The 16,311-nt window shown below is 39.0% G+C and overlaps 1 protein-coding gene across 1 annotated transcript in view; it reads right to left on the bottom strand.

Moving 5' to 3' along the window:
- Positions 1–16,311, bottom strand: part of Tph2 (tryptophan hydroxylase 2) — a 101,763-nt gene that overhangs the window by 56,007 nt on the left and 29,445 nt on the right. Inside the window, exons 6-7 of the mRNA XM_074081780.1 lie at positions 9,148–9,344; positions 4,926–5,061 (exon numbers count right to left, since the gene is read on the bottom strand). Of these exons, the coding sequence (XP_073937881.1) occupies positions 4,926–5,061; positions 9,148–9,344 (333 nt within the window). The remainder of the gene's footprint in view (positions 1–4,925; positions 5,062–9,147; positions 9,345–16,311) is intronic.

Below are 16,311 nucleotides of genomic sequence, written 5' to 3'. Positions count from 1 at the left end.
AATGACAAAGGTATATTTTCTCTCATATGTGGAGGATAGATCCAAATACAAATACAAGTGTTATCATATTTACATATATACATAGAACACATTTCCAATAGTGGGACTATTAGAGGAGACTAGGGGAGGAGGAAAAGAAGAAGACAATGATAGAGAATGAATAATATTGAAATACATCTGTGTAGGAACAAGACACAATGAAACACATTGAAAACTGCTGCATAATAGGGGTAGAGGAAAAGGATAGGGAAGAGTAATAGAGGGGGTTATACTAATTAAAGTATAATATATTTACAGGTAAAGTACCAAGGCAAAACCACACTGAACAATGAACAGACACTTAAACAATGAAGGACAGGAATATAGAACAAGTCAATTAAGGATAGGGCACTAGTGGGAAGAAGAGGGTAAATGAGGAGGATAAAAAATGGTGAATATGGTTGATGTATTTTCCACACATGGATGATTATGGAACAGTGAAATTTGTTGAAGTCATTTTAAGAAGGGGAAAGGGAAGAGGGAGAATAATGGAAGGGATGAACCAAACTGGGGTATATTATATGTATGTGTGGAAATATCACAACATTTGTACAACTATTATATACTAATAAAAATGTTTAAAAAAAAGAAGAATTGCCTGACCCAAAATGTCAATATGTTCGCTACTATGAGATGGCCAGAGGGCACAACATCAAACAGCTCACAATGGACTTTTGCCAGGGTGACAAAATGAAAATCGGAGAGAATACAGGACTTCTTGAATTTTTTTTCTACCACTATATACATGCCAGGTAATGCTCACATGCCCATGTAACTTGGCACTGAGCACCTTTCTTTCTCATTCCAGTGAGTGAGAGGTTTGATCTTATTGGAATAACTTTAAATTTGACCTAGTTGATATTTTGTAAGGAAATCATTTGTAAACATCAATACTTGATTAATCACAGCATTGCTTCGGATCACAGCTGATCAAATCAGCAACCAGGCAAAACTAAAGTGCAGAATCACTGCCTCGGGCACTGCTATAAGGGAGAAGGTGCAATAGCATTTTTCTGCCTCTTAAAGATCAGTGACCTCCAATCCAGACATAAACACACAAAAAGCAACTCCTCCCAACAGGAAAATCAGGAGTCACCAGTTTGACAGAACTTTCTCCTCTACAGTCCTCTAGGCTAGAAATTTTTCCCTAGCAAAATGATTCAGCCTGCCATCACTTTTAATTCTAGTCCCACTACCTGCCCAGTTTAGAGAACCTAGAGTCTTTAAGTGCAAAATATAAAAACAAGCCCAAATCATGTTTAATACCCAATGTACATTAAAAATCATGATAGCAAAATTTTACCTATACTAAAAAAGAAAAGTCCATTTTTCAAATAATGTGTATTTTTGCTGCTTCATTCCCATTTCTTCCCAGGTCTTTATGGTCTACCCTTGCCTCATTAGTGCTGTCTCTCCTACCACAGTTCAGCAATTGGAAGGGGGTTGTTATTTGGAAGCAGAGAACAAGTACCAAACACAGTAGCCAAGCTGAACTACACAAATTGGAGAGTCTGCCCTCTTGTTGGTTTTCAATTGAGAAAATGGGATTTCATTATAAAGATAATGCCCGTGAAAGTGCTTGGGAAGGAAATCGCACTTCTAGTATAGTATTCCACAGATTCAAACAATGTGGCTGAGAAGAGAAATAGGATTTTGTGATAGACAAGTATTAAATGGATCTCCACTGAGAATTTAGTCCACATTGCATATTTCTGGAAGGATGCAACAGAAACCAGTAGTAGTAGTGGCCTCTAGAGAGAATGACCCAAGTATAAAGAGGGCAGAGGAGGGAAAGCAGCCTGCTCTTCACAGTATATTTTTTAGTTCCTTTTGAATTCTGAACGATGTACATGTATTGCCTGTTCGTAAAATATTGACTTTTTCAAAAAGCAAGCGAATGTCATAAAAAACACTGTTAGTGAATCCCCAGTTTCTATCCTTTTGACTTAGTCTCCTTTTGTCTGTATAGTCATAGGATGCCTGAAATTTAAAAACAAAAACAACAACAAAAAACCCTCAAATCTATTGGGAAGCTTTAAATCTACCTGAACTTGATGATCCCACCCATAGACACCTCAAAGACAACATACCCCAAACCCAAGTCTTTCTCTTCCCTCCTTCTTTCCTTCCCTCTCCCTTCCAAGCTTCATCCTCTTTCAATATTCTCAGTCATTATTAGAAATAACTACCTAGTCAATTTTCCAATAAAAACTCTAACATTTATGGAAATGTCATGGTGAAACCCCTTACTATATACAATTTAGTATATGATAATTTAAAATACATAAAGTGGGGATAATAATAAAAACATAAAACTTTAGAATTACTTTAGGGGCTCTCCCTCTCCTTGTCCCTAGTGTAGTCACCAACTATTGTTAATTCCAGCTCTATGGTGTGAAGGGAACATCAAATTGGTGCCATCCTGCACTGTCCCACTGACTTTTCTTAGCTCAACACTTTATAATCTACATTCCTTCACTGTAATATGAGCTAGTTATATCTTAACCATTCTCCACACTTCTGCAGCCCCCAGTCATCTTTCTCGAATACACTTTTCTGATACTGCTTCAGAAGTTTCAATAGCTCCCCATTCCCTAAAGAATGAAGTCCACATTACCTGATTTGACAAATGACCATTTACAATGTACACTGAAGATACATTTCAGTCCTAATACATAAACTGTACCCTGACCACTCTGTTCTATCAGTCCTTGCTCATTGACTCCTCCTGCACACTTTCACAACTTTGTGCTTGTTGCTTCCTTGCCTTGCCTTGCCTTCCTTCCCCATCAGACCTTGTTGGAAAATTAAATTTCTATTCACCTTTCAAAACTTCCATTCAGATGATACTTTCACTGAAAAGTCTTTCATGACTGGTCTGTCCTCTGTGTTCCCCGAACACTCTGTGCATACCTGGACAATACTCCTAACCATACTCTTCCCTAATTATTTATGTTTCTACCTCCCTTGCCAGAATGTGAGCTGCCTTTAAAAAAAAAAAAAAAAGCTACTATATTTTATTTATCTTTAAATCTCTGTACCTCCCTGGTAACATCACACATAAATATTGCTGAATGAATTGGCTGAAAGTACTTTGGTAAAAACGTAACACATTATCCCAAAATTTTATAGACCTCTGTGGCTAAAATCTCATTTCTTTGCCCTTTCTCTCTGCATACCTATTGGCACACTCTCAGGGTCTCAGGAGGACCAGTTATTCAAAAGGAATAACAAAGTGCCTGCTATTTGTAAACAGGGCCATTTGTAAACCCTTTGGGCTAGATTTAGAGATTGCCTTTCTAACTCTGACAATACTCCTTTGAGCACTCACTTCTCTCTAAGAAGCATTTCTTTTCCAAATGTCTTGAGTCCTATAAGTAACCTTTGTTTACCCTGCAAACACTTCCAAGGAAGCTGAACAGAGCTGAAAAACAACTTAGTGACCCTGCAGGGACCCACCTGGCCAGTGACTCATGCCAGCCTAGGAGAGAGAGGGGGGCTTCAGAGACTCAGTTCTAATCCCTACCTACTTCCTCTGCTATCAGCTACTTAACTGCTTGAACCTTGAAGGGCTCTCTGCTCCCCAATGGCAACAGTGGCAGTCCATTAATCACTAGCTTATTCAAGTAAAACAGCATCATAAGCAAGGTGACAACCCAAGTGACTTAAAGAACAGTGGGTGAGAAATTAGGGTAAGATTAGGGTGAGCCCACTCATTTGAATGGAGCCCAAGGGGGCAGGGGACCATGGCAGCCCCCAGCTTTTAGGTCTTTTCTTTTGCTGCTGTCTTGGCTTAGAATTCTCCATCCTGAAAAACTCATGTTCAGATCTCTGCTCAAATGTTGCCTCCCAAGAGGCTTTCCTTGATAATTCAAGCCAAAAAAAGCAACACACATGACTCTCCATCTCCTCCCCCTAATTAATGTCCTCACAGCATTCTTTGATACTTTGTGGTGGTACTTATACCTGATACCATCTGTCAGTATGTGTACCCTATTCATCCAGAAGACCAGGGATGTTATCTGTTATAACATTTCCAAGCATTCTAAGTACCTAGTAGACTCCCAATAAATGTTTGTTACATTTTTTTAAACCCTACAAATAAATAGGATATAGGGCATTAGACAGTTGGAGACTGTATAGTCTCATACATGATAAGGCCAAATGATTAACACATGGGGGTTCACAGTTTATCCCCCACTGCCCACCCATGATAGAGCAGTAAGATGATGCCTTTTAGCTCCTGTGCCTACTCTTAGCCCACTCATTGTCCAGGAGAGAATGAATTTAAGCCCCAGTAGAGGATTCTCTCAAGGAAAGCCAATAGGCAAAGAAGAATCATAAATCTGGATAACTGGAGGTGATGGGCAGGATTGGAAGAATGTTCAAGAAACTAAGATGGCAGAGAGAGCATAGCACAGAGTGCTGAGTTTGGGGGTGATGAAAGGATGGGAAATTAGTAATGAGTTGCTTTGGGGTGTGTGTGTGTGTGTGTGTGTGTGTGTGTGTGTGTGTGTACCTCCTGAACCCAAGAGGGGTCTTCCAATGAGAGGCACATGTGTGTCCCCTGGTCAGTGTTTATCCCTCTGTTCCTTTCTTCATTAGGAGTAGAGATCTGGCCAAGCAGAAAGTTCAGTATTGGGATAAAGTTAGAGAGACGAGTCTGAGCAAGAATATCAGAGGTGCTGTGTGCCAGATGAGGAGTCTGATTCTTCAAGGAGACCTTCCTTCTTTCAGATAGTGCTGTGACCCTCACTGGCCAGAGAGATTAATTTCATCTCTCTGGAGGTAAAAAAGGAACTAAGATACTTTTAAGTCAAGTGAGCATTAACCATTTCACAGTGAAGTGGTCTCCACCCAGCTTCACTTTAAATGTGGGTACTCACGGTTCTGGAGTGTAGAGGGGGTCTGAACCGTGCCGGACATACTGAGTACAGTGGAACACTCTGTAGGCCAGTCCTGCCAAAAAATCTCGTGGGCTCAGGTAGCCAGCCACTGGCCTCACCGTGAAGCCAGACCTTTCTAAAGAGACAACAGAAAGAGCCAAATGAATATTAAACTCAGGACCTGAGGGCCCACACAGGGATTCCTATTATTTATAAGGATGTTCCAAAAACAAAGTAATCAAGGTTCTAAAACTCCTGACAACTGAATGACATATCCTGTTAACAGCCCCATGTTTAGGGCTTCTGATGACTAAAATATTCTCATGAATGATGGTTTCCAGGGGAACAAGCCTTCACTAAAAGGGAAAGAAAGGTAAAAATATATTTAAAGATTTAAATTGAGAAGCCAAATTAGAATAAGAAATCCCAAATATCCAGGAGAAGATTACAATCTAAAGTGGCGCTTACCACACATTACCTGGTCTCTCTAAAAGACACACCTGGGAATCTACTCTATGTGCATGTTTTCAGTAGCACACAGCTAAGGTACCCCTTCACAAATGTTTTGGAATCATTCTAACTACAGCTTTCTGTCAATACCCCTAACTCCATCATGTATTGTTGATTTTGTGATATTATATTAATTACTGCAATTTGAAAAGGTACACTGAAGCTCTCCATGCTTTACTGGTTTATGGTAGGAGGAAACAAAATAAGAATACAATAAAACCTATGAAATGAGGCTGTGGTTCATCAGTGTCCTCAATTTAAAGGCTACCTAATACTTCCTTCTCATGAAATCCAGAAAATTTACAATGTTTTTATTTTTTAATATACATTTTATAAAAATTCTATATATTTTGAAATGGATTCCTTTATTTTGTCTTCTTCTCACAAGAACAGTTCTTTTTTAGTGAAAATTGTATATATTTAAAGTGTAAGACATATTTCAGTAGACATAACCACAGTGAAATGATCTCTATCATCAAGCTAATGCATTCATCTCCCCATATAGTTGTGTGTTAAGAGAACATAAATATACTCTTTCAGCAAATTTCCATATTTAATACAGTATTACTTGCCATAAGCATCATACTGTAAAACAGATCTCTAGACTTATTCAATATTGATAACTGCAACTTTATACTACTTTACCACCATCTCCCTATTCCCCTCACCTCCTCTGGTAATCATCGTACTATTGTCCACCTCTATGTATTCAGCATTTTTAGATTCCACACATAAGTGGGATCATAGAGTACTTGTCTTTCTGGTTTTGGCTTATCTTAATGTAGGAAGGCTAGTCTTATTTCTGATACCAGCATTGCACAGGTTCCCATTCTGAAAACTTCAATTCATTAGGACAGCACCTCAGAATGGTAGGAAACGGTATTAAAAGGCAAGATCCAACTTAATAATAGCTTTAGAAATAATACTGTTTTCAGGTCTCCTCCAACCCATAATTCTAACAGCATTATGTTCACTTCAAAAGCTTCACTTTGGATTATTCCCCATTGAATATCAAAAAATAAGTGTATTTTCTTCTTTTTCTATATTACATCAGTTAAGCCAGCATATCCCACAGGTGGAATAGGAGTGGTGGTACACAGAGGAACATTTTTTATATTTTAATAGTTATGTATTTCATTTTTATGTAAGTTAGAAAAATATAAAACTATGACATCAAGACCTTTGAATTTGTATATCTCATTGCTTTTGTTTTAAATAAGTCACGTGTGTTTAAAGTGAGTAAAAAGAAATCAAAACACCTGCACTTGCATTGTTTTTGCTATGTATCAATGATAATACAAACTGAGCTCCATACTGCCTTTTGTGAAATTTTAACTTGGGAGACAGATATGGCAAAAATTATGAGACAGTTTTCTAATTAATAGGGCTTGAGAAACAACATAGTAAAATGTAAATCCCACATATGAGCAATAGGTCCCAGGATTAATATGTAGTATGTGAGGAAAAAAGAGGACCATGACCGGTCCATGAGGGAGAATATAATCTAGTTGAACAACAACAGAAGGCATTATGAAATTAGGTGCTAATTAAGTGATACTTATCAGTAGCTCTTAATCTCTTTTCCTAACAAATACAGTATGGGGATAATGTTTGCACTTGGGACCTCCTCCTCAGGCATAGTCACAGTGTTATATGTGGTTCTCTGTGTACAAGCTTAAGCCCACACAACACCTCTCTCCTGACACACACAGGATATAGAATGAAATCAGAGGAGGGGAATTTGTGGTGACTATATGGTCAAGATTCATGCAGGAGGCAGGACTTGCTCTGAGTCTTGAAGAAAGGTAGAATTTGAGTAGGTAGAAAAGATGGTTTTTCTAGTAAGGGACAGAATTTAAACAAAACTACAGAGTCTACAATAAAAACAGACAACATATGCAGGGAAGTCACAGCAGGAGACAGTTTAAAAGAGTTGGGTCAGGTCTTTGAATCTTTCCGCCTGTTTTTGTACATCCTAGGAGAAGGTTTTTATGTTTTTTTAATGAGCACATTTAAATGGATATATAAATAACCACATAATATCCTTGATTTTTGCCTCTTGGTCCCTATAACCTAAATACTTATCTAGCCCTTTACCAAAAAAGTTTGCCAAACCCAGCAAAAATACTGGGGAGTCACTGATAGTTTCTGAGCAGAGAGGTTAGGAAGAAAGTAATGTTTTAGGTAATGTTTTAGAAAGGAATGTTTATAAGCAAGCAGTGGGCAAGAGCCAGTGGGAGAAAACATAGGCATCCAGGTGGCAAAATAATGGGGGCCTCAATGTGGGTGGTGGCAGTGGACAAGGGCAGATTTGAGAGGTGTCACAAAGCTAGAAGTGACAAGCTAGCAGACTTCTGGTTGGAGACTGTGGTAGGCTGAATAACAGCCCTCCAAAGATGTACACATTCTGAATTTGTGAATATACTACATTACTTGGAAAAATGGACTTCACAGATGTGACTAAATTAAGGATCTTAAGATGGGAAGATTATCTATGTTGGGGATGCTATAATCACAAGGGTCCTTATTAAAAGCAAAGCAGGAGGGTCAATCAGAAAAGGAGATCTGACAATGGAAGCAAGAAACTAAAGTGAAGTAAGAATAAGGTGTTAAGCCAAGGAGGGCAGGTGGACTCTAGAATCTGGAAAAGGCAAGGTTACAGAAGCCTCAAGATGGAATACAACCCTGCCAACACCTTGGTTTTAGACTTCTGATCTCCAGAACTGTAAGTTAATAATTTGTATTCTTTTAAGTCACAAAGTTAGTGATAATTTGTTGTAGCAAAAATAGGTTACTAGTAATAAAAAGACTAATTAAGAATAGGAGGGAAAAGGTGGGCATGGTGGCACATACCTGTAATCCCAGCTACTCAGACACCAGAGGTAGAAAGATTGTGTTGTAAGGCCAGCCCCGGCAATATGATGAGGCTGTAAGTGAGTTTCCAGGTAGGGAGTGATATCAAAGCTATGGCTTTTTCAACTATTGCCCTTGCAAGGGGAAAAAAGAGAGAGAACAGCAGAGAGCCCAAGGACTTGACCACAATAAAGAGCCAGGGAAGGAAGCAAGACCACCACAAAATCTTTCCTCCTACCCCAGTCCCTCATAACAGCCCTACTCTTTCCCAGCTGCTATCCCAGGAGTGTCCGTGAGGAGTGACCACACAGAGCGTGTGAAACGAGGTCACACTGTGACTCATCTGGTTCACTGCTGCAACATCAGCAATGAGGACAGATCCTGACACACAATTTATACTTAAAGATGTAGATTAATTCACTAATTGATTTACCCCAGGGGAAGAACACTAATGTCCAACATTATCCACCATCTTTCTTCATCCAGTACATAATTTTTAACAAAGCAAATAAAAAGGAAACTTTGAAGTCATTCTATACCCACATAGCCCAACAGGGTAGTTCCTGGATAAGCTCAAAACTGAAACTGCAGATATCTGTTAAGATTTACCATTTACAACAGCTAACTACAAAGAGAGTGATCTCAGCAAGACCCACACTGTATAAACAATAAGTCCATCTGCCCAGCCAAGTCCCTGCTCTGCTTCCCACAGGTGGCTCACAGGTAATTGTTGGTTCAATGGTCCTCTTTTTAAATCATTACTTTTCCTTTTTTGGAAAATGGGCCATTGCTGCCACATGAGTCCTTGGAAGACAAATGAGAATATTGGCCTAGAAAAGACCCCTTTGTAAAGTCTTACCTTTCAGAAACATGGAGACATCTTCAAGTTGTGGCACATTGTCCTCTCTGTAGCCACAGTATTTAGTCAGCAGAGGAAAGTTTTTCAAATACTCTCGGCAAGCATGAGTGGGATAGAGTTTGGAGAGCTCCTGGAACACAGTGCCCCAAGTTTTAGTTTCTTCTTCTGTGTACTCCACCCTGGGAATGGGCTGACCACTGGGCAGGAAAGACAAAAGTAAATAAATAAATCTAGCTTTAGATCACCAGGTTAAGGGTATTCTGAGCTTAATGTCAGGCAGGTTCTTACAGAGTGGAACACCTGACTATAGGATCCCATTCACTATTTTTTTTTAAGTAAATGCTAATCTTCCACTTCTGTGTACTTGGACTCCTATTTAATTTTTTAATTAAGTTACACCTTCACACATCCTTATAGAAATTTGATGAGACTTACGCTCTTAAGCTGAGGTTGGTAGCCAGAGTTCTGGGTTGGAAGGAACTGGATTAGGTGCAAAACTAAGAGGTTTTTCTGTAATCATAAAACAATAATAAATGGATGCTGTCTATTGAAATAAAATTTCCTCATGGATTCTCTTTGTCTCCTGCCCAGACTCCCCCAATTTCCAAGTGTGATTTTGAGATTATTTCTTTAGTGCCCAAAATGTCTGTCAAATATTTAAAGGCTATGCTGAATTTAAAAGTGAGAGTTTTGCAAACCACAGAATAAGGAATATTTATTGTGGGTCATGCTGAAAGGTACACACATTACACGCTTTAGATTCAGGACAGGGGTTAGCAAACTTTTCCAGTAAAGGCCCAGAAAGTAAATATTTTGGTCTTATGGATCACGTTCTCTCAGATTCTTCCCACTGTATCTCAAAAGAAGCCATAAATGGTATGATAAGCACTCTTTACTTGGCCTGCAAGCAGTACTGTGCTGATGATTGATGTCATCTTGGACCAGAGTAATCAAAGAGAGCTTCCTGGGAGAAGGACAACTTGAACTGAGACTTGTTAGCTAGGTGAGATTTACAGGTTCCCTAACAAAAAGGTAAGAAGGAAGTGCGAACAGCAGCCAGCAACCATGAGCAAAAAAAACATGGCTCCCAACATAACCCAAGACCAGCAGGAGGAAGGGAACACAGACATGTACTTTTGAAAGTTGTTGGTTTAGGGCCAAGAACCTGAACTTAGCTTAATTCACCTATTCTGAAAGTGAATTAGGGTTTGAGAAAATGTGTCAGGATACAGTCAATGGCCTCCTACAGCACACCCCCACTGCCCACCCTGCCGTTCATCAGAAATTCTGCCCCTGCAGTCAACAAATACACATGTACAACACATGGAATTTCAAATGTCATATATAGAAAGCTAGGATTTCTGCCCCAGCAATCTACTAATTCAGCCTATAGCAGGCAGTTGCCATAGGAGCCCAGCACAATCATGAAAGCAAATGCCAATCAGAGCTGCTGCAGCTGAAGGGCACCTTCAAGCACCTGGGATCATTCAGGAAATCCTTGAGGTAGTAAAGAGAGAGAGAAAGAGAAAGAATAACAAGAGTAGACTCCAAACAGATCCCTTCACTGTCCTCCCAACCCTAACCCTCTACATAGTTCATTGTTCTTGTCAAAATACTTCCTGCTTATGGTTCAAGTCCAAATATGGCTCCCACTGCCCCCAAAGTGTTTTATTTTTTAAAAAACTGAAAACCTTAAAGGCAGTACATAAACAATGAAGGGATAACATATACAGAAGAATTAGAAATTAACACTTGCTTTATGTAAGTACCAAAACAAGGACTTACACAAATGAAATTAGAACAAGATTAGACTTGTTTAAATTTGACTGTTGATAATATATAAAAAATTACATGCTGGCAAATATTTGCTGAGAAGATCAAGATTGCTAAGTCCTAGCATTGGTGGGTGCATTTAGAATGGAAAGCCTGATATGGAGAGAGAAAAATAGAAGGGATACAAGGAAATAATATATATAAAGAGTTGCTTCTGAATCCAGAAAATTTAGCTAAGTCAATTTGAGACAGGAAGACCAATAAAGCTAATAAGGGATGTGTGCAATCAGAAGGTAAGAAAGTGATGAGGCTGAAACAATAAAGGAAATATTGAGAATCCATTTGAAAAGAATCGTTAGGTCAAACTTTTCCCTTCAATATCAATCTGAAAACATGCAACATTTCAAAGGAGGATCTGAATATGGCCAACAGGGTACAAAAGGAGGATAAGTATGATTAGAGTAGAAGAAAGAATTATACAGATGTTACCTAATAATGAATTTCCAGCAGTGCAGTCCTGGGGACATGGATGGGTGCATATCTCATCTGTTTCTGCTTGTCTGCCCTGCCTGGGTAGCTAACTGGTCTGCTCTTTGAGTTAATGAGCAGAGTGTAAGGCTCTGTTCCTACCCTGAGCCCAGGTGAGTCATCTCTGGTCATGTGGAGAGATTTCTTACACCACTCTCACCCCCTTAAACAACTCTTTAAGGTAAATGTTTAAAGATTTACCATAAATTAAAGGTTAGTTTAGTTCACTGCATTTCTATTGAAAAATATCCAAAATTTAGCAAACATAAGAATCTCCCATTACTTTTATGTAGTTCATATAGATATATGATAATAGCTGATATTTGAGCATTTTCTTGGTGCCAGACACATTTTTAAAGTTAAAGCATTTTTATATGAATTAACCCATTTGATTCTCAAAGCTCCATGAGACAGACATTGTTATTAATCCCTATTTCATTGATGAGGAAGTTAAGGCTGAGAACAATTGAGCAGCTTGTCTAAAATTATGGAGTCAGGCTTACAACCTAGTCAGTCAGGCTTAAAATACTGTAGTCTTTCTCTTTTAATTCCCTCTCTATTACTCTTTTTTATGCCCCTCCCTCAAGATACTATAGTCTTAAGTGATTTATATATACACATGGAATTAAAATTTTATTCTAAGCATCAACTTATTTTCATATTCCACATTAAAATAAGATTTGTAGGTAGGTGTATTCATATGTAGAAAATCTTATCTACAATCATATGTCACCCTGAAACTAGCATGTATTTGTGGATCATTAAGAGTACCTTCATGTATTCTCATTCCTTTAATTTTCTCAGTGAGACTGTGAGGTAGTGCTGAGTCTTCCAACAGAATAAATATGTATTTGGGACAAAAAGAATGTAGGACCACCCACATATTTTTTAATACATTGAAGTCTGACATTTGGAAAAATAAAAATTATAGTCATGGGAAAAATCAGAATGTGTTACATTTCTTTGTACTTGTTATGAATTTTTTTTTTAAATATATTGCACCTGAGAAGGGAGCCAGAGGAGTGTCCTGACCTTTTGGGGGGACTAGGATATATACTCATATATCCTCATGCATCTATCTTTGGGTACATGTCATAATGAAGTATGTGCAATAGACATCATGTCTCAGAATCCTCAAACTCTGCTATAGTCCAAAACTGAAGTCATTAAGCTACTCCACATTCTAGAGAAAGCACCCAGCAGTTAAATCCAACCATCTCCTTAGAGGTTCCATTAAGAGATAATAGAAATGGCCTTATCACCAACAAACTCCTCCCCTACCACCAGGCCCACCCCATCTGTAGGCATCACTCACCAGTCTAATAGGGAATCAGAGATAGCCAAGACATAAGAAGAGCAATGTTTGATGGAAAGGCCAAATTCTTTTCTCTTCCCTAAGTCAGAAGGGAAGGGTGTCTCATGAAATCATTTCTAGCTGGACCCTTGCTAACCAGCAGAACTATAGCCCATCCCCGCCCACCCCCCCCCCCAACACACAACCCTGCTGGTGATGCCACCAGAATGGAGCAGGGAAAAGCAATCCTGGTAAAGTGTTTGGAAGCTTAGGAGCATGTGTCCTCTGAAATGTGAGGTTTGCATGAGTGTGGAGCCTAATGCCCATCTAAATCTAGAGATTTCTGTGAAACACAGTGCATCGTGCCTGGGAGGTAGACAGGGAAGCTCCATACAATTCAGTTCTGCTCACTTCTCAGGAAGGAGAAACCAGTGGTTCCCTCATGACTCATGAAGAAGCACTAGGCCCGCCTAAGCTAAGCATAGCCTAAGCTATGGTGTGCCTAACTCAAAGGAAGGGTCAGTAGTATGACCACTGACAAGACCGAGGGGAGGCAGGGCATATTTCTGCATGGGTGGAGATAGACGGAATGATTCTGCACTCACAAAACAATGTGCAGCCACAGAGCAGGAGAAAATATTCGCTGGCTATACATCAGACAAAGGACTGATAACCAGAATATACAGGGAGCTCAAAAAACCAAACTCCCCCTAAATCAATGAACCAATAAAGACGTAAACTAACCTAAACAGAACTTTTTCAAAGGAAGAAGTCCAAATGGTCAAAAAAACACATGAAAAACGCTCATCATCCCTGGCCTTAAAGGAAATGCAAATCAAAACCACACTAAGATTCCTCCTTACTCTTGTTAGAATAGCCATCATCAAGAACACCACCACCAACAAATGTTGGCAAGGGTTTGGGGACAAAGGAACCCTCATACACTGCTGGTGGGAATGTAAGCTAGTACAACCACTTTGGAAAACGATATGGAGGCTTCTTAAAAAACTAAACATAGACCTGACATACAATCCAGAAATATCACTCCTAGGGATATACCCGAAGGAATGCAACTCAAGTTATTCCAAAGTCACCTGCACACCCATGTTTATTTCAGCACTATTCACAAAAGCCAAATTATGGAAACAGCCAAGATGCCCCACTATTGACAAATGGATTAAGGAAATGTGGTATTTATACACAATGGAATTTTCCTTAGCCACAGAGAAGAATGAAATTTTGTCATTCTCAAGTAAATAGATGTAATTGGAGAACATCACCTTAAGCGATCATCTTAAGTGAAATTACCCAGGCTCAGAAAGCCAAATTTTGTATGTTCTCTCTCATATGCGGACTTTAGACCTAAAACAAATGCAGTAATATTATTGGAAATGGGTCACCCACTAAGGGGAGAACCTGTATGGGAGGAATAGGGAAAGGGAAGGAAACCTAAAACTCAAATGTTGTTGATGTACTCACTGTATAAGAGCAAATATAGTAATCTCAAACTGGCAGAGGCCACTAGGGGAAGGGGACCAGAAAGTAGTGAAGAGGTCTGGTGGAGATGAACCAATGTGAGTTGTAATACACAAGCGCATGGAAGCAACAATAGGATATTTCTGTATAGCTATCTTTATCTCAAACTAGCAAAGATGCTATGTCCTTCTTATTGTCTTTATGTTTTCTCTTTAACAAAATTGGAGAGCAAGAGGGCAGAACAGGTTCTGCCTAGAAGCGAGGGGGGTTGGGGGCAAAAAGGGGCAGGACGCAGGTGAGGAGAGATGGCCCAAACAATGTATGCACATGTGAATAAATGTAAAAACAATTTTTTAAATGTGTAACACTTTGTAAAGAGCACTTCAGCTAAAAGCATGCTATCAAAAGAATGTGCACCAGGGTAAGTGTGGCCTGAGACCTTCCCAAGACTGACATTCCAGCAATGACATAAAAAGATCTTGGCCTCCTCCCTCCCTCTTATCAGCCCCTAACTCCAGAGAACTAGGACATAGAAGATGGAAAGGAAAGGAGGTATCTCAGAACCAAAGCTCCACTGTTCCACCAAAAAAAAAAAAAAAAACCACACACACACACAAAACTGTTGGGGAGAGAGCATATACTTTGAATCCAGTTTGAAATTAATCTTTTTTAAATGAACAGGACCCAGTCTTAAATACCCAAATGAGACCATACTAATAATTGAAAATGACAGGAAATTAGATGTTGCTAAGGAACTTGCTTCCCCCAAAGGAAAGTAGGATTCAACGCAATACAGTAGAAAGCAATGAGCAGAAAAATAAAACTATTTTATGCTGATATAAATCACAAGATGATACTTCTCAACAGAATAATTACATATAAATATTTAATTGTATATCTAGGGACTCTCCTTCATTTATATAGAATTAGCTGAGATTCTGGAATTCTCAGCAACACCAAAAATATTATTCAAAGCTACCTAATTCACTGAAGAAAAGCAGATGTGACTTTCGATAGTTTAATTTATGGCAGATTCTGTCTTTTTGATAAAATAAGGCTTTATAAACATTGATAGGGAATACATGTCAGTGAGGATGGGATGAGAAAAAGGCAGATGTGACCATCCATGGGGATATGGGGATTTAAGCTTGACAATAGTCAAAAGAGAGAGAGAGAGAGTAAGAGAGAGAGAGAGACTCTGGTGGATTATGTCATTCAGAGATGATGAAGAACTTTCTTTGAAAATACTGAAGACTGTGAGATGCATCTTTCTGCCTCTACATTTCAGTCCCACTCTTCCTAGATATTGGGAGATGATTCTGAAAAACCTGTCTTGTCCCCTACAGAAAAGGAGAGAATGGAAAGTACAGATACACCTCATTGAGGCAGATATGGATAGAGTTATTCTGTGCAAGTCCTAAACTTGTTAAAGCAAAACTGTTTGCAAGTACATTTTTGACATAAGTATCCAGGGATGTATACCCCACCAAGACTGAAATTGTGGGTGATCTTTCTATAGCAACAATGCTTTCACTTCACTTAACTTTATGTTTGATCTTTTCCTCCAGCAGGTCTAACAACAAGCTATTTTTCTTATATTTTTTTTAATTTGGGGGATTGGGAAATATTTGTGGTGGTATGTGCTGGCTGCCTCCTGGAGTTCTTGTTGCTAGAATTCCCAATATGAGATGCTGTTTCCCTGCTTGTGTTATCTTTAGAGGACTCCATTGTGGAGAAGCAATTCACTTATTCAATGGCAGAAGATAGGACAGACTGCCATTGGTAGTATTTACACCAAATGGGTAGACTGGCTAAAACACAATACCAAATGCATTTTTTGAAAACAAATGAATTTTCACAGTAGCAAGGACCAAATAGCAGAAGGTCAACCAGTCCCCTTAACCATAAGGGGATGGGTGAATCTGATAGAAATAGGAAGGAAGTCATGTATTGTTTTATTTCATTGCATGTTTCTCAGGGCAGGAGATGTCTCACTTATGCAAGAGCTGTTTATCTACCTGGAATAGACTCTGCCTGTCATCTTTGCCTCATCTTTCCACTCCTTTCCCACTTTAGCGTGTCTCTCTTGATTG

Source organism: Castor canadensis, chromosome 8 (genome assembly GCF_047511655.1).
Source record: "Castor canadensis chromosome 8, mCasCan1.hap1v2, whole genome shotgun sequence".
NCBI classification, from domain to species: domain Eukaryota; kingdom Metazoa; phylum Chordata; class Mammalia; order Rodentia; family Castoridae; genus Castor; species Castor canadensis.
Note: the sequence above shows the minus strand (reverse complement) of the source record. Positions and strands in the feature narration are given on the sequence as shown.